Genomic DNA, 19804 nt, shown 5'->3' on the forward strand with positions numbered 1-19804 from the left:
TTAAATCTTGAGAACTATAATTAGAGCTGGAAATGACTTAGAAATTGTTTAGCTCAGCTCAGTTTATAGATGAGGAAATATGTATTTTGAAGATAAATTCTCTGTGTGTGGATATGTATGTATATATAGATACATACCTATACAGATAGTTCCTGATTTTACTATGGCTTAAGTATAATTTTCAGACTTTATGATGGTACAAAAGTGATACACATTCAGTAAAAACTGTACTTTGAGTACCCATTCAACCATCCTGTTTTTTACCTTCAGTACAGTATTCAATAAGTCACATGAGATATTCAACACTTCATTATAAAATAGGCTTTGTATTAAATGACTTTGTTACTGTAGGCTATTGTAAGCCTTCTGAGCACATTTAAGGTAGGCTAGGATAAGCAATGACATTTGGCAGATTAGATGTTTTAAATGCATTTTCAACCTGGGATATTTTAAATTTATGATGGGCTTATGGCCCAAAAACTCCATGGTAAGTTGAGGAGCATCTTCATGTGTGTGGGTATATGTATGTGTGTAAAATATATAAAATATATAAATATATTAACAGAGAAAATACATTTACTCCTAAATAAAACCATAGATGTGGTATTATTACCATATATATCCAATGTGTATATATGTATTATTATATCCAATGTATATTGTATATAATATCCAATGTGTATTATTAAGTATATTATTTATATAATATATATTATATCAATGTACATTATGTAGATATAAAATTTATATTATATTATATTGAATCTAATAATACATATATACATTGGATATATATGGTAATAATACCATGTATGTAGTTATATATAATATACATTGTATTATTACCACATATATCCAATGTATAAATGTATTACTATATCCAGTGTATATTGTATATAATATCTAATGTGTATTATTAAGTATATTATTTAATAGATATTATATAATATCAATGTATATTATGTAGATATAAATTTATATTGAATCTAATAATATGTACATTGGATATATATGCTAATAATACCATGTATATGGTTATATATAATATACATTGGATATCATATATATCCAAAATATATACTATATAATTGTATTTAGAGAGAAAGACTAAATTCTTCTTCTGTGTATATTGAGAAAAAGGGGAAATGAGTCTACTTCTTGAAGTGGTATTCTAAAGAATTCTTAATTCCTCACAAATTTTAAAACTTCTGTGTCCTTATCAGCGATCTTTCTAGTTCCAAGGAATACAATATGGCTCATACTATTCAAATGCATAGGGGAGGTTGTTAATAAGAAGAAAAAATAACTATGTTTCCAGTTACCCAAGGACTGGAAATGCCCTGTGTAATGCCTGATCTGGCAGAGGCCTTTCATTGGCTCCCCTAGTCTGGGGCACTGTTATCAGCAGAAAGGGGAACAGACACTGGGAGAAGTGCGCCAGGGCAGCAGGTGTCCTCTGTGCCGACTCACTAGTCTTCCTGTCTTCTGAAATTCACTCCCCTCATTTGTAAATACAACGTAATCACCCATTTAACCAAAATATAATTAGGGAGGTAAACCAGTTTGTGTATCTAATATATGAGGTTTCTCCAGAATAGAAACAATGAAACTTTGAAGTTGTTTCCTTTCCATAATCCCAGTTTGTGTAGACTGGAAGTGGTCAAACTATGGCCTGATGGGATTTGTTCCCTGGTCTGGACAGGGACTGGTCCAGCTGGTCTGCTTTTATAAGTTAGGTTTTACTAAAACAGCCACTCTCCTTTGTTTACACATTGTTCATGGTAGCTTTTGCACAACAATGGCAGGGCTTGTCGTTGCAAGGGGGACAGAGCCCATGGCCTGCAAAGCCTCAGTATTTAATATCTGACCCTGTTCATTGCAGTCTGCCTACTCCTGGTGTAGACCACGGGGAATTGGCGCTTTCTGGAATGGGCGACTCGTGCATGTGCTTGGTCCTCTGGGATGGCATTGACAGGAGTCGGCCCGGGGAGGACATCTGTGGAATGAGAATGTTGCCCCCATGAATGTTTTCTCTAAGAAAGAAACCGGTGCTGGCCGGGCGCGGTGGCTCACACCTATAATATCAGCATTTTAGTAGGCCAAGGTGGGCGGATGACCTGAGGTCAGGAGTTTGAGACCAACCTGGCCAACATGGTGAAACCCCGTCTCTACTAAAAATAGAAAAAATAAAAAAAAGCCGGGTGTGGTGGCACATGCCTGTAATTCCAGCTACTCGGGAGGCTGAGTCAGGAGAATCGCTTGAACCCAGAAGGTAGAGGTTGCCGTGAGCCGAGATCACGCCATTGCACTAAAGCCTGGGCAAAAGATATTTTAAAAAAAGAAAAGAAAAAAGAAACCCGTGCTTTTGCTGCCTCCCTGGGGCTCTGCTGAGGCCGTCATCCTTAACCCTTTGTTCTCTGTCCTTTGCCAGACTCCGACCTGAGCATGCGCACACTGAGCACGCCCAGCCCAGCCCTGATATGTCCACCGAATCTGCCAGGATTTCAGAATGGAAGGGGCTCGTCCACCTCCTCGTCCTCCATCACTGGGGAGACGGTGGCCATGGTCCACTCCCCGCCCCCGACCCGCCTCACACACCCACTCATCCGGCTGGCCTCCAGACCCCAGAAGGAGCAGGCCAGCATAGACCGGCTCCCAGACCACTCCATGGTGCAGATCTTCTCCTTCCTGCCCACCAACCAGCTGTGCCGCTGCGCGCGCGTGTGCCGCCGCTGGTACAACCTAGCCTGGGACCCGCGGCTCTGGAGGACTATCCGCCTGACGGGCGAGACCATCAACGTGGACCGCGCCCTCAAGGTGCTGACCCGCAGACTCTGCCAGGACACCCCGAACGTGTGTCTCATGCTGGAAACCGTTACTGTCAGTGGCTGCAGGCGGCTCACAGACCGAGGGCTGTACACCATCGCCCAGTGCTGCCCCGAACTGAGGCGACTGGAAGTCTCAGGCTGTTACAATATCTCCAACGAGGCCGTCTTTGACGTGGTGTCCCTCTGCCCCAATCTGGAGCACCTGGATGTGTCAGGTAAATGGACACTGACCTACCAGCTATGGGCCCTCCTGGTGCACCATCCTACAATGCCACCACCGGAAGGTTCTCTTCTTGCAAGCCATCAGAGATGAGGGAGGGGGTGGTAGGGAGGCTGGCTTTTGCAGAGAAACTGTCTCTATGGAATCATGACCCTGCAGGCCACAAGTTCCCCTTTCATCAAATAATGTCCACTTCTTAGGGGAGTTCTTAGGGGAATTCTAGCACATTTTGCCTGGGAGTTGAGGTTAGTATGACTTTTAAATGTCTTTACTCTTCATAACTCTCACAGTTACTTCAGAGCAACCATAAATAACACAAACAGGGTATCTAATTGTGGAGAAATAGGAAACAAAGGGCTAACTCAAGCACAGTTAGCTTAGAAACTACTCTTGAGCCCGCTTACTGTTGGTCCCTGGAGCCTGGAATCTGTGTCCAAGCTGTAAATATGACCTCATGTGTTTTCATACCATGGGCCGGACGGTGCACACTGTGGGTGGTAAAACACTCAGCTGTGGGCTGTGCTCACAATCACTTGCCATTTTGTAGTGTCTCCTTAGATTTCACCAGCATTCTCCTTACCTCTGGGTTAATCCTGCATCTTTTCTCAAGCAAATTCTCAATTACATAGTGCAAGGGCAAGGTCCATTGAATTAAATCTTTAGTTCTTTTAAAAACTGAAGGAAGTCGGGCGCAGAGGCCCATGCCTGTAATCCCAGCACTTCGGGAGGCTGAGGCGTGAGGATTACTTGAAACTAGGAGTTAGAGACCAGCCTGAGCAACAAAGTGAGACCCCTCTCTCCACAAAAACTGGAAATATTAGCCGGGCACAGTGGTATGAGACTGTGGTCCCAGCTATTCTGCTCAGAGACTGAGGCAGGAGGATTACTTGAGCCCAGGAGTTTGAGGCTGCAGTGAACTATGATCATACCACTGCACTCCAGCCTGGAGGACAGAGTGAGACCCTGTCTCTGGAAAAAATAAAAATAAAAAAAGTCGAAGGAAATCCCAGCATGGCTGCTTTGCTTGGAAACCTCTCTCAGGCAGGAAGAATTAAAGCCCAGACTCACACTTAGGCGCCAGACATGATCTGGCTGGACTAACAGCCCCTTCTTATCTCATTTGCTGCCTAGTCAAAAAATGGACATTCGAGAGGCTGCAATATGTAAGATGCATCAGGGACTTAAAAAAAAACCAACAGCACGACCAGCAACCTCAGGGAGTTTCAGGGAGGGGTCAAGAAGTAAAAACCACTATGATGGGTGAATAAACAGAATCTGGGATTTACAAGCATCTGAGGCCAGTGATGCCCTCCAACAAAATCCGAGCTAAAGCCGGCTCTCAGCTTGCTCTCTCTTTCAAAAGCCAACATCTGAAAATATTTCAGATGACAGCCCATTACTTTTTGCAGATTGTTTTCCGTGCTAGAGAGCAACTCGCTGCTCCTCTACTTCAGCTGGCTTCAAGACAAAACCATAGCAGCCATATGTTCAGTTTGTCATGAGTAGCCAGTGGCATCAAGAAGCAGGAAACCACGAGGTTTTCTTACATTTTTCCTCCAAGGAATTCTGGAAAGAGAAAATGTTGTGATGTGGCGGAAACAAGTTTCAAAACTTTGTGATTTAGGAAAATTCACAGCTTTTTCTAGATGTGTTTCCTCTTCATTTAAAAAAAAATGACAAAGGACTGGGTTCTTTAACATCTAAGAATTGGAGCATTTTATAAACATTTCATTTTATTTTATTTTCTTAGATTAGAAAATGATTCAGTTTTGGAATCCCTATCTTTGTTAAAGGTGCTTCCCATGCACTCTTAATACAGACTGCAACTAATTGTACCCTCTTTTGGAGGGTCCTTTTGAAGCTCAGAAATGCAGAAACCACTTTTGCTATTTGGGATGGAAATTCTTGCATTTCTAGCCTGTGTGATCCTGCCTGGCCCCTTGACTAACCATTATTAAGCCTTGATATCTGTCCTGTATGTTAACCTGCTTATTTTGAAAGTTCAAATATATTTGTGTAGCCTCCCCTCATGTCTCCCGATGACAATAGTGATCTGTATACATAGAGATAAAAATGACGGAATCTGCAGCTCACCAGGTTAAGAGCACAGAATCCCACATATGGGAGAAAGTTTCAGATAGATGGTCTTGAAAGACTCAACAGGCCATGAGGATGGATTTGTCATCAGCACCTACTAAGGGTGCCCTCCTGTTCTGGGGGCATCTGGAAATTGTTATGTTGATGCAGAGAGGCCAGAGAGCTACCACAGTTGATTTCATTATGCCTGGTTCTCTTTAGTTTTACAGCTGGGCTCTGATAGTGGCCACATTCTCAGTGGCAGTAAACTTGACTTTGGAAGACTCATCACTGGTCTAGAGCTTAATTCTCCCAAAGGAGATGAGACTGCCTATCCCATCCCTAGCATGCAGAAAATGTTTATCTGGGAAGCTATCTTTAAAGTCACTGAAAATGACTACGACTGTATTGTTTTGTCATTATCACATATTACCTTTTATTGATAGTAGCATTAAACATCAATGCACTATATTGATGAATATATTGCAATAACGAGAGGAATGGATAATAACATATTTGTGAAAGCTGTATGAAATCTGGAATTAACTGAAGAAACCCCATAGGTTTGTTCAACCAGTTTTCAAAATATAAAATGTCATAAGTGTTAAAAATAATATTGCTTCAGAAAGAACCTCTCTAACTGGAGACCTGGAGTCATCCTTGTTTCTCCTTCTAATCCTACCCAGTCAGTAGAATCCTGTTCAGGTGACTCTATTTCCCCAGTGCCTTGAGTCCATCTCTGACTGCCTGGATGCAGGCTTCCCCAACCATTCTTTCTTATACCCATCTCCATTGCCTCCAGAGGAATTGTTTCAAACTACAAGTCTAACCATTCACTGTCCTGCATGAAACCTCCAATAATTGCTCCCTATGACCTACAGGAAAAATTCAAGTTCCTTCACAGAGCATGTAACAGCCTTCATAAGATGCTCTTCTTAGGTGCAAACTTCATCTCTTTCCTGCATACACTCAATGATCCCTTCTGTAGAACCATCTTATCTGCATGTCCCCAAACACATCCTGTCTCTGCATACAGAGATGTGTGCATGCCTCTCTGGCTTGTGTGCCTCTTCCTCCTCTGCCTACTGCCCCTCCTTGAGAACTCTGAACAGACTTTTCATTGCTTAACCTTCAGTCAGGCATCCCCTGAATGTAGCCTTCCCTGCCTCGCCCCCAGTGAGCTAAGGGTTTTTTTTCTGGGTGTCTGTCTTTTGGGTACAGAAAGCTAGAGCACTGATGGACTTGCAATTCTCAACTCATGATGAGCTTTGAGCTTTATAAGGGTGGAAATATGTCATATTTCATTTTTGCACTTTTATGACATTGTAATTAAGTGAACAGAGTCGTCTCAAAGTTTTAAATGGTCATTTTGGCTTCTAAAAGGTTTAAAGTTCCTTTTGGTTAATACTGTAAGCAAGCATTTAGGAAGCTGTAGTGCAACAGTTAAAAATTCCTCATCAGTAAAAATGAGGTCGTTGGGAGGATTAAGTGAGTTAAGACTTGTTAAGTTCTCAAACACATGCTCTGATGAGAACCATGTAGTAGGCACTCAATAAATCACAGCTGTCATTGTCATTGTTGTATTGTCCTTGTTATTAACCTGCCTGGAAGTCAGTAGTTGCTCCTCATTGATTTAACCATCTTACACCCCAGAGGAGGTAGAGATATCACCCTAATAATGAGAGGAAGTGGTAATAAAGAGCATATTTGTGAAAGCTAAATGAAATCTGGGACTAATTGAAGAGACCGCACAGATTTGTTCAACCTATGTTATCTATTCCCTATTGAATAATATTTATATACTTACCCTAGATGTCAAAGCAGGCCCCTGATCTCATCCCAAGAGATGATTCTTGCCTTGGTTTTGATTAAATCCTTTCAGACACCCTAAATTTCACCTCATGGATACCCTGAGCCCCCCATGGACTTGCCCCTTGCTTTCCTTTCTCTGGAATTTGTCTATTATCTTACTACCTGGACCCCATATCTATTAATGTATATACAAATTGTTTTTCACTCCACATCTATGCATCCAAATTATTTCTCTCTTTCAAGGACCCCTTTGGAAATCATGCCTTAGTGGCTTCCAAGTTTCCAAAGACCCCTGGATGCTCAGTGTCTGAATGTTCACTTCATTTTCTACTGTATATCTCTTGTGTAATTTATCAACTCTATGGTACATCATAGTCATTTCTTACCTCCCTTTCTAAATTGAAGTCTTGGAATGAGGAGTCAAGAAACTTATCTGTAGTCTGGTTGTACAAGTCATATAATCTCACTGAGCCTGCAATGCGTCATCTTTAAAAAATGATGTTTGTTTTAGATGATTTCTAAGGTTCTCTCCATGTCTATAATGTTTGAATGTGTGAACTAATCATAAATAATACCTGCTGAGCCATGAACCAATTTACTTTCTTTTCAACCCAAACCTAGCAAATCTGTAAGAGTTTGGGCAAAATTTAAAATCTAAAATTATTGATCTAAAATAATACAAGCCTATAAAATAGTCTCTTTACCAAAACTGAACTGAACAAGTATTTCATTAAATTTGGAATTCAGTTTCAAAAGCAAAGTATACATTTTCCTAGACCGAATATATTATCTTCCCTGGAGTGTAGCAGATTTTGCTAATCTTGTTTTTAAAGAAAGGAAACTAGAACCAAAAGTTTAGGAGCGAAGGTTATCATATGATCTTGAAAAACAAAGTGACTTTACGGGTGTCACAGACGTCACAGATGGCCAATCACTACTATAGACAAACAAATTCAGTGCAAGCAGGATTACAGTCAGCCTCAAGAAAGAAACTCGAAACAAAGGGAAATTGCAAAGCTAAAAGGGACCTTTTGCAAAACCACAAAGCCCACTGGAACAGTGTGACCTGCCTCTGACAAGCTGTTTTTCTTCTCCATTTTTGGAGTGTGTGCTTCACTCCTTCCTGAAATTCTTTGACTTGGTAGCACGTGGCTTTTGAACCTCATTATTCCCAGGGCCTGAGTGCCTAAGAGTTTCCTGGGCAGCCTACCAGGAGGTGGGAGGAAGGTCCTTGTTAGCACTATTATGAGGCTGCTGTGAAGCCTTGGATATTGCGTGAAACAGCCAAGGTGCAGAAGTGTCAGAAATGAGGCACCTAGCTGTAGAACTGCCCAAGAGATTGGAGAAGAGCAGAGAGAAAATGAAAAATATACATACAGCCTCGGTAGTAGAATGAAATACATAAAAATATACATTTATTTATAAAGTATTAGGTTGGTACAAAAGTAATTGCAGTTTTTGTCTTTTATTTATTTATTTATTTTGAGATCAAGTCTTGCTCTGTCACCAAGGCTGGAGTGTAGTGGTGCGGTCTTGGTTTTCTGCAACCTCCGCCTCTCAAGTTGAAGCGATTCTCATGCCTCAGCCTCCTGAATAGCTGGGATTATAGGCATGCACCACCATGCCCATCTAATTTTTGTGTTTTCAGTAGAGACAGGGTTTTGCCATGTGGCCCAGGGTGGTCTTGAACTCCTGGGCTCAAGCAGTCCACCCGACTGGGCCTCCCAAAGTGCTGGGATTACAGGCATTAGCCAACATACCCAGTCGGTTTTTGCTATTTTAATTGCAAAAATCGCAGTTACTTTTACACTAACCTAATATTTATAGACTATGGGTATTAGTTATATTAATATACTATAAATATACTGTACATGTTTTTATAAAGTAATGTATAGAGAACTTATATATACCATGAAATGAGTGTTTCATTTATTATATATAAATATATAAATTATAACATATAGTATGTACATATATAACTTATGCACACATATTTTTTAGGAGATTAGAAACGATGTTTAGAGAGGCATCTAAAGATACCTTCCTGAGCATTAATATTGTTCTAACAATCAGGTAAGAAAATGTTTATAAAAGCCCTTTGTGAACTTCGTGTTTCAATACAAATAAAAGACATTATCATGAACTATAAAACAGACAACTGTTTTTCAATGTAGGTATACTTCAGCCAAGGTCAAAGTCCTGAAGACACTTAAATGTTGGAAGTTGGATGATCTCATCTGATCCTCTTATGGAAGACTCTTTTCCCTCTATAAACCACTCATTCATTCAGCAGATACTTAGCACCAGCTATGAACCATGAATGAAAGAGACAGCAGTCAACAGCCCCAAGTCCCTTTTCTCAAAACTTACATTCCAGAGTGAGAAGACAGCAAATAAATAAGTGAATAAACAAATATATAATGCCACCCAGGGTTAAAGACTCCTGAAAATAAAGGGGAGGGAAGCAGGGGATGCTACTTTATATAAGCGTGGTTGGGGACAAATTTTTCAATAAACTGAGATTGGCTCTGAGACCTAGGGAAGTGGGGAGGGCTAAGGGAAGCCATTTCCAGTGTTCAGAGGCTGGAGAGCATTTGTGGTGTCCGGGAAATGGCAAGCAGGCCAGTGGGGTTGGAAGAATGAGGTAAAAGATGCCGTCAGAGAGCCCCGGGATGCAGATCCTTGGGAGCCCTGTTAGACTCTGGATTTTACACTTGGAGTGAACGGGCGCCATCCCGAGGCTTTGCACAGGGGCAAGCTTCGAGTTCCATTTTCCAAGACACCTCTGGCAGATAGGTGTGTGGGGAATTGACTGTAGGAGCTAAGGGCAGGGGAGGGAGTCTGGTTCAAGGACACTTGGAGTGAACGGGCGCCATCCTGAGGCTTTGCACAGGGGCAAGCTTCCAGTTCCGTTTTCCAAGACGCCTCTGGCAGATAGGGGTGTGGGGAATTGACTGTAGGAGCTAAGGGCAGGGAAGGGAGTCTGGTTCAAGGGCTACAGCAACAATCCAGATAACACAGTTGTTCTTTCTCAGCTAAAGAGGGTTGAATTGACTCAGAAGGTCTGTTCAATTGACAGAAGGTCACCTTGCTAGACTAATATATTCACTTCCCATAGCGTTTTCAGAGCACATGCATATCTGTTCTCTCGTTGCATCCTCATTATATCTGAAATGTCGGCTCACCACCTATTCATTCCCATTGCATAAAGGACAGTTCTGAGAAGCAGCAACGTTAAGCCTCCTGCCTGAACCAGGTGTGACTCCCAACCCAGTGCTCTTTCTGCTAAACCAAGGTACATGCCCGAGCTTTGTCTTTGATACCTCACTTTGGACCAGGGAGCTTCCAAACCACGGCAGGGCAAGAACTCACTTCTACTGAGCTCCTGGAACTTTCCAGGGCCAAGGCAAGATATTTACACACATCCTCTCATTTCTCCATCCCAGCTGCCTCCCAGGGAATGTGATCCTTCCTATTTTAAGACAAAGGAAATACTCAGAAGGATTGATTTGCTAAATGGCAGGCAAGCAGGGACAGACGACAGATCAGGAATTGGAAAATTGGAACCGTGGTTTTTCTGATCCAATCCCCTTAAGCCCAGATAATAGAAATAATGTAGTTAAATAATCAGATAAATATGGGGAACCCATTCTTGCTTTTCTTCTCTTAGAGACCAAGACAGGAAGGGGTAACGTCAGCCTCGGACCCAGACTTGGGCGAGGGTCAGGAATCCCCCAGGGAATCCCCGGGCGTGGCTCCCCTGCTCGCAGGTTGCTCTGAGCCTGTGTTCTGTCTCTTTGTGCAGGGTGCTCCAAAGTGACCTGCATCAGCTTGACACGGGAGGCCTCCATTAAACTGTCCCCCTTACATGGCAAACAGATTTCCATCCGCTACCTGGACATGACGGACTGCTTCGTGCTGGAGGACGAAGGCCTGCACACCATCGCGGCACACTGCACGCAGCTCACCCACCTCTACCTGCGCCGCTGCGTCCGCCTGACCGACGAGGGACTGCGCTACCTGGTGATCTATTGCGCCTCTATCAAGGAGCTGAGCGTCAGCGACTGCCGCTTCGTCAGCGACTTCGGCCTGCGGGAGATCGCCAAACTGGAGTCCCGCCTGCGGTACCTGAGCATCGCGCACTGCGGCCGGGTCACAGACGTGGGCATCCGCTATGTGGCCAAGTACTGCAGCAAGCTGCGCTACCTCAACGCGAGGGGCTGCGAGGGCATCACGGACCACGGCGTGGAGTACCTCGCCAAGAACTGCACCAAACTCAAGTCCCTGGATATCGGCAAATGCCCTTTGGTATCCGACACGGGCCTGGAGTGCCTGGCCCTGAACTGCTTTAACCTCAAGCGGCTCAGCCTCAAGTCCTGCGAGAGCATCACCGGCCAGGGCTTGCAGATCGTGGCCGCCAACTGCTTTGACCTCCAGACGCTGAATGTCCAGGACTGCGAGGTCTCCGTGGAGGCCCTGCGCTTTGTCAAACGCCACTGCAAGCGCTGTGTCATTGAGCACACCAACCCGGCTTTCTTCTGAAGGGACAGAGTTCATCCGGCGTTGTATTCACACAAACCTGAACAAAGCAAATGTTTTTTAAAAGCAGCTTATGTAAGCACCGACACCGACTCATAGCAGCTCTTTCTTCCAGGAAGGTTATTAGGAATCTGGCCTTTATTTTTCCTCATTTCTCCTGGGCAACAGAGGCCAAAGAAACGAAGCAAGGCAAACAGTGAACAGGCATTTTGGTCAGGTCATTTGTAGGAAGTTTCTCTTCTCATGAAAGATATACAGCAGGCTGATCACGGTTCCTTGAGCAAGGGGCTTACTCTGCTCCACTCAGGCCCCGAGGCTGCCTTGTCCCTCACACACAGGCCACACCCCCACAGTTCCAAACCCCTCTCTAAGGCCACACCCTCCCTTCCTAAAGCAGCAGCCAGGACCCATCATCAGAATCACAGTGCTCTCCAGACCTCCTTTCTAAACTGCTTCATTGACCTAAGTCACCCTCTTCAATCCCACAACCATGGGCATTCTGGTCAACTCAATATCATAGCACTTTGCATACGCAAAATACTTTTCAGGTCTTTTTTTAAAAATTCATTACGGCAAACAGCTGGGGAAAGACATGCAGTCTTCCCCCGGCTCTGTCAATGACTGTGACCTTGGCCAAAGCAATTCACTGCTCTGGGCTGCAGCTTCCAGCACCGAGTCAGAAGCCACACAGCCCAAAGATTAGCTTCATGTCCATTATAGCATTGAGGGAACAGAGATGCCCATACACAGAACCACCTTGGCATAGAAGCACCCAGGCATCTTCCTCTTCCAGGAGAATTGATTCTGTGGATAGGCGTGATTTCAGGAGATTGTGCAGGGCCAACATCAGTGCACAAAGGGTCCTGTATGTCCTTTGGCTGCAAATCACCCACTTCCCTGTGTGTTTCAGCGGGAGAATTTCCTCTCCCACCTCCTCACATCCTCTTTTGCCAGGCTGGATGCTGTCGTTTCTGTACACAAATACTTTCTGCATTCCCCCCTCCGCACCATCCTAGTGAGGCACCAGCACGCCTAATCACAGCAAAGCCCAGATCCTCCCTCAGTTGCTTTTACTCAGCGTTTTCAAATAGGAGTAAAGGCCCTTGCAATTTCTAATTAACAAGCAAGGCCCAAGGGAACACATATCTTCAAAAGTTTTTCTAATCCCTTGCCTTGCACACCTGGCATGCTTCAGGCACATCTGTCCTACAGCTGGCAGAGACAGATGCCTTGGTTCTTTGTCATTCAGATTGCATTTGGCCTCTTCTCATCTATTTATTTCTTTATACATCCAGAGTTCATCACATGAAGCCTATTGGGGTTAAGTTTGTAAGTGTTTAGTTGTGCGACTTGCCACCCTGTGTGCCTCCTCCATGGCTGTCTGCGTGTTTTCCATCAAAGAATGCAAAGCAGACTTCCAGGTGTTTAAATTCTGTTCACTCAAAAATACCAGATGAATGGAAGAGGGAACACACTGAGATGACTTAGACTCTGGTCCACCAACCAGACCCTTCGAATGGAATATTAAAATCATTACAAGGTATGAATTTTGAATGGATGAAATTTCAAATTATCTTATTTGGATGGAAGTCTATATTCTAGCCTCATTTGCCTGAAGTCAGATAGCCAGAAGAAATTCCATTGCTTGTTTTCACGAAATTCACTTGTCTTTTGTTAATTAACACAGGGCCTTTCCCAAATTATTCTCTAGCCAAGCCCCGCCTTCATTACTGTTAAAACCTCTCATTTATTTCCTTCTCAAAGTGCCCATTATCCAAACGCAGAACCTCTGCATCTCCAAGCCAGTTATGCTGAATTTGTCAAACTTAGACATCCTTGACAACTGCACTCCTACTGTAGGCTCCTGTGCGTACTGGCGTCTTCTGTGGGGGATGGAGAGGTTAGTGTGATGAGGTGGCATCTGCCCAGGAGGTTTCTTTCATACATCATGGCCTCCCATCCAATCAACATCATCAACTTACATGTGTAATTAAGGCTCTGTGCCATGGGGGAAATGAGTCATTTAGCTAGGCCAGGATCTAGTGACAGCCACAGAGTTTAGAACCATGAAAGAAGTTGAAGGTAGCATTCTTCAGCTCTGTGACTTGTGACCCTATTTGAAGTTTCAGGATTTGGGTGTCACAAAGAATTGTCTCTGATCCTTGGCCCTGGGGTTTTCCGAGTGAGCTAGTTTAATACTCTGAGAATGAGCAGGCAGATCCAGATAATGAACCCCTGACCACATCGCCTAAACTGTCTTCAAGCATGAGACAAAGTTGACTGTTCACACTGATTACCCAACACATACCATCTTGCCAGTTTCTCCTTTTCTCCCAGTCTCCTCTTTATCCATTCTGTTCTCCCTTGGGGTGGGAATCTATGGTGGAGGTTACTGGGGAAACAGCCCAGCAGATTTTTAGAGACCAAACCAAAGGCCTCAGTGGGAAATTTATCTGTTTTAAAACATTGCTTCCTTCCTGGCTCTGCTAAATTGAATGCTCATTGTTTTTTTTTGTTTGTTTGTTTGTTTCTGTTTTTTTTTTTTTTTAATTCTAATGTTCAAATCACTGCGTGCTGTATGAATCTAGAAAGCCTTAAATTACTACCACCAAGAAATAAAGCAATATGTTCTTAATCAGCCTCAGCTTCATTTTTAATAACCTTGCCAGAGGAGAGTGCTGTTTGGTTGGGGGGCACTCAAAAGTATGCAGAAAACTTTCTTTGAAGGACAGAGCAAGGCGGGTCATTGCCACTGTTGCCTGCTTGAAGATACATCGATGGTTTTCTCATCTCCTTTGGACCAATGATTGTGGCTTAAAATTGGCAGGTAAGTGAAAAAACATTACTTTCACAGTATAGTTCAGGTCTTCAATTCCTTAACCCAAACCTTGTGAGACTCTGTCTCCAAAAAATACAAAAATTATCTATGGTGGGTTTTGTAATACCTACATCAGCCACTGGGACATCACCCTTAACCAGTCATATTAATATTTCTTCAGCAGTAGATCTGAATAGTCACATGACATGAGATTATTATAGACTATAAATAGCCTTGCATCAGTTGAGATCCGGTTTTGTCAGGAAATTAATTTATACCATAAATAACAACAACAAAAAAAACTTCTATTTTGTTCAGAGCTGGGATTTCAGAATTATGAAGAGCTAAGGACATGAATAGATTTACCTTGGCACTGGTTACAAACATTGGAGGAAACTTCAAAATTATGCTGACCATTCCTTGTTATAATTTTTTAAGTGTCTTAAAGTACTATTAGATCGGTACAAAAGTAATTATTTTTGCCATTACTTTTAATAGCAAAATTGCAATTGCTTTTGCACCATCCTAACAGAACCTGAAAGGAGAAGATGGAAACCTGATCTAAGTCAGTTAGAAAAAGTGAAATGCCAGATCCCTTCTTCCCCACCCAAACCTTTCCATCTGAGAAATCAATATGGCAAAAAGCAAGTACTGATAGATGAATGGGAAACTTCATTCTTAGCAAGTAAAAAGGTGTTAAGGGATACTAATTTTAACTGTATTTTTCTTTGACCTTCTCATCCTGTGTTAGCTGCCTAAACAACTCTCACATAAACCAATAGGACCCTTAAATACCTTGCAACATTAATTTGAGGATGTCCCATGCCATTCTTGTCAAGATCCTGGAATAAGTCTAGAAGTAAGTAAAATGCATTCACCCTTGAGGTTCATGACTTCTTAAATTGACATTTGTTCAGACTTCATTAGAAAAAGTTTTCAGGATGTTTGATATCTAGAGCATACAAAATGAAAAGAAAGGATTGAGTATTTTCAAGGGAAAAGTAATATAATAAAAGTGCTTATTGTGTCTAAATTATCACAAGGAAGTCACCAAAAGTAGTGCATTTGTTCAATAGCTGGCAATCATGATTAGAGAGAAGCTAATTGGAAGTAATGCTGACTAGACAGTGGAATAGGGAGAAAGAATATTGAAAGACTAGGTAAATGTTGCAGTTAGAAGGTTCACACTGAAAATCTGTAACAAAATTAGTTTTTCTCTTGCTTTTCTGCTTTTTGATCTTTACACCAGAAGCCGTCCTTCTGCAGCGGGGAGGGGTGTGGGGGTAGGAGGAGTGCCCATCATTATTTGTCCACAGTCCATGTCCTTGTTGTCACCAAACTTGCCTAAACACAGCTCCACTTTGCTAAAGAGCAACTCGGGCAAGTCTCATTCAGATGACCACCAGGTGGGCAAAAGACATTTACCCAAAATAAGAAATACTCTCATAGACACTTGAATTGGGGGCACCACATCCAGGAATCACCCAGGATATTATTATTCCTCCTTTTTTCTTTGAGAGCATCATTATCTCCTAAAGTCACAGGTCCATCTTATAAGATCCTTTTTATCCTCTCAAGTTAGTAGATCAGTTTGCATTTTAAACCACACAGGATGCAAAAACATCTCCATTTGGGAACAGGACAAGGCACAATCCCTGCGTGTCAACAGAACAGTTGTGGCATCTCCTGCAGAGCTGTCCCAGGAAGTGCCTGCATCTCAGATGCTGATCACATAGACTACTCAGGAAGGAAGCCTTTGAGCTCTAGATTATTATTCAAGTATAAGCAATCAGCATCATCCAGGTGTCACAGGAAAACCTGGAAGGGTCATTTTAAAAAATTCTTGACTTAAATATTTCCAAACCAGTCATTTCTGTGTTGTGGAATGTTTGTCTTTGCAGCCCTTCAACCACTGTATTTTACTCTGATGAGATCAGTAGATCCAAATTTTATCCTGCCCCATGTGATGATCAACATATGATTGTGACTGGAAGTGGCAACATTCTTCACATACAAAAGATGCCCAAGAAGTACCAATTATGTTTTTAAAAACCTTTAACAGGCCGGGTGCGGTGGCTCACACCTGTAATCCTAGCACTTTGGGAGGCTGAGACAGGCAGATCACGAGTTCAAGAGATTGAGACCATCCTGGCCAATGTTGTGAAACCTCGTCTCTACTAAAAATACAAAAAATCAGCTGGGCATGGTGGCGTGCACCTGTAGTCCCAGCTACTTGGGAGGCTGAGGCAGGAGAATCGCTTGAACTCGGGAGGCAGAGGTTGCAGTGAGCCGAGATCACGCCATTGCACTCCAGCCTGGCAACGGAGCGAGACTCCATCAAAAAAAAAAAAAACCTTTAACAATGATGTATTGACCATTTACTCTATGCCAAGTTTTATGATAAGTTCTGAGTGAACAAATACAATATCCTTATCCCAAAGAAACTCCAATCAAATAAGAGTAATGTTATATAGTAAGGTAGGATGGGAGAGTGGAATATAAAAGAGTATGACAGCATTCATTCATTCATCCAACAAGTATTTATTAATAACTTAAGAGATGGCAGATACTGTTTCATCACTGGGAGTTCTGCCCTGATGGAACTTACTAAGGAAATAATGTCCAGCACATTATTGGGAGAGAAGAACAAGGCTTAGGCTCACCTCTTAGAGAAGACCCTTGAGCAGGGTTTTATATACTCAGACAAGGTGGGCTTGGAGGAATGACGCTCTTTAACATCCAAAAGAGTACATGGAGCCCACTCGGGAAAAAAATATTTAATAAGGTTAGTAAAATAATGTATCTCTACTGTTTGATATTATCAAAACATTAACTATACCAACTATAGGTTAACATGGTCATTGCTTTAGGTTGGTCATGTGGAAACATGGCAAGTTCTTTTGTTCTAGTGTCTTCACAGATTTTTGTGTGTGTGAGAGACAGGGTCTCACTCTGTTGGCCAGGCTAGAGGGCAGTGGCACAATCACAGCTCACAGCAGCCTCTACCTCCTAGGCTCAAGTAATCCTCCTGCCTCAGCCTCTTGAGTGGCTAGGGCCACCAACACTTGCCACCACACCAGGTTTTTTTTTTGTTTGTTTTTGTTTTTTCATTTTTTTTTGGTAGCGTCAGAGTTTCCTCATGTTACCCAAGCTAGTCTCAAACTGCTGAGCTCAAGCCATCTCCCCATCTTGACTTCCTAAAGTGCTGGGCAGGGTGTGAGGCACCCTGCCCAGCATTCCCAAAGATTAATTCCTGTGTGTACATACATGCACAGACACATACCGTGTACACATGTGTGTGTACATGAACCAGCAGTCATGACTCTCCAGAATCTTGCTCAAAGAGAAATGTATAGGAACTCCCTCCCTCAATAATCTTGGGATTTTTCAGCCCACATGGGTACTCTTTGACGTCACTCTAATTGCTACACACCTGTAATGGGAATGATCAGAATAACTGAGATTTCTGAATTTAACATATTCCTTTACTAAAAACTAGACTATGTCAATAATTTTCAAAATACACTGTGGCTCAAGTCAGATTAATTAAATAGCCTTTAAAGTTGCCAAGAAATGAATTTTACTTGCCAACTCACTGAGGAAAAGTTCTTTGAAACCTCAAATTCCATCAGGGTTATGAATGTGGAAGTATCTGTCCACAGTAATAATAAACTAAACAGTAACAGCCATTAGGAAGTGAGAGAGAAAGAGAGAGGAAGGCTTTTAAATCCCATTCTCTGCAGTCAAAGTCAACAGTCCTTATGACTTTTCAGGGCCCCAAGAGTCTCCCAGAATCTGAGTAAGCTCATTAAGCCCATTTCCAGAGAGACATGCAAAAGATACAGGAGAGAGGATTCCTAATTACAAAGATGAGCCAATAATTGGTTCTTCCTTTTTCTCCAGTCTTCTTCCAACCACTAATGAACACAGCCACCCTCTATACATAAAACTTTTTAAAAATACGGGTTTTACATCATGAATGTATTCTTCATGGGTGTTTACATTTAAAATTTAAACAAACTTACCAAGGCCCTTTTCATTTATGAGAAAGTAGATAAAGGGAGAAAATGGTCACAACTGACGAATAGCCTTCTCTATTTCTTCTCAAAGCCTTTCTTTTGGACATGGAGACCAAGTAGATATAATTACCTTGGTACAATTTTACATTTTCCACACTTCCAGAGTGACTACACAAATGCCCCAGATTTCAACTGTACAATTCCTCATTTCGCAATCTCACCCCTTAACAATAGGCAGATGTTGGTTTTTCATACTCCACTGCCACTTAGCAAAGTCCCTGAAGACATCATTTTGCTCAGCAAATCCTTGCTTGAGTAGAAGAACTAGAGAGGAAGAATTCAGACTATTTCTCTTGTTCTCTTTACAACCACACAGGCAAATACGTGATTTATGAAATGGTGGATCTGTGTGAATGGTGCCCAAGCAACAGATCTTTCCATTAGCTAGTCAGGGATATGGGAGTCCAGTTGGCTCTTCTCTACTTTCCCAATTTTTAAACACGCAAAGAATAATGACCATGGATGTGCTAGAGGGCTAAAGATCAAGAGGTTGTAGATATAAAGAAAAAAAAAAAACGAGAGAGAAAGAAACATTTAAGTAATGACCTCTCACTCACATAATGAGAAACAGAATCTCCTCCGGATTTCCAAGCTGGCATTGTTTCCCTGGTACCTTCGCCTGGGGGCTCCTATGTGTAATGTTTCTTTTAAAAATATCACATGCAGGAAGGCAATGAGAAATACAAACACTGCCACGGGAGAGCATTAATCTCCTTTTCTTTTAAAACTTGTGCTTAGTCCCAAAAGCAAGTGGCAAAATAATCTTAAAGGTGATCATATTATGTAACAACTCCTTTTGCATTTACAAAAGAAAAGCCACACATTCTCAGGTGTCGAGCATTGAGTATTTCTGTTTCTTTAACTTCACTCACTGGCCTTATGGGTTAAGGGCACCGATGACTAATTTTTTTTTTTTTTTGAGACGGAGTCTCACTCTGTTGTCCAGGCTGGAGTGCAGTGGCGTGGTCTTGGTTCAATGCAACCTCCTCCGCCTCCCAGGTTCAAGCGATTCTCATGCCTCAACCTCCTGAGTAGCTGGGACTACAGGAGTGCACCACCACACCCACCTAATTTTTTGCATTTTTAGTAGAGATGGGTTTTTGCCATGTTGCCCAGGCTGGTCTCAAACTCCTGAGCTCAGGCAATCCGCCTACCTTGGCCTCCCAAAGTGCTAGGATTATAGGTGTGAAGCACCATGCCCAGCCTGATAACTAATTCTTCACAGCCAATAACTTGTTCTGGCCAAGAAGACAAGTAACCCTTTCTATCAGATTTTCTGAATGATGCAAAAGTTTTTGTTTGTTTGTTTGTTGAGATGAAGTCTCACTCTGTTGCCCAGGCTGGAGTACAATGGTGCTATCTCAGCTCACTGCAATCTCTGACTCCGGATTCACGCGATTCTGCTGCCTCACCCTCCTGAGTAGCTGGGATT

General features: G+C 42.5%; 1 protein-coding gene across 1 annotated transcript in view; it reads left to right on the forward strand.

The window, feature by feature from the left end:
* Positions 1-14113, forward strand: part of FBXL7 (F-box and leucine rich repeat protein 7) — a 430752-nt gene extending 416639 nt beyond the window's left edge. Inside the window, exons 3-4 of the mRNA XM_010374093.2 lie at positions 2432-3043; positions 10742-14113. Coding sequence (XP_010372395.2) covers positions 2432-3043; positions 10742-11478 — 1349 coding nt within the window. The 3' untranslated portion in view covers positions 11479-14113. The remainder of the gene's footprint in view (positions 1-2431; positions 3044-10741) is intronic.
* The last annotated feature ends 5691 nt before the right edge of the window (positions 14114-19804 follow it).

The sequence above is a fragment of the Rhinopithecus roxellana genome, chromosome 3, assembly GCF_007565055.1.
Source record: "Rhinopithecus roxellana isolate Shanxi Qingling chromosome 3, ASM756505v1, whole genome shotgun sequence".
NCBI classification, from domain to species: domain Eukaryota; kingdom Metazoa; phylum Chordata; class Mammalia; order Primates; family Cercopithecidae; genus Rhinopithecus; species Rhinopithecus roxellana.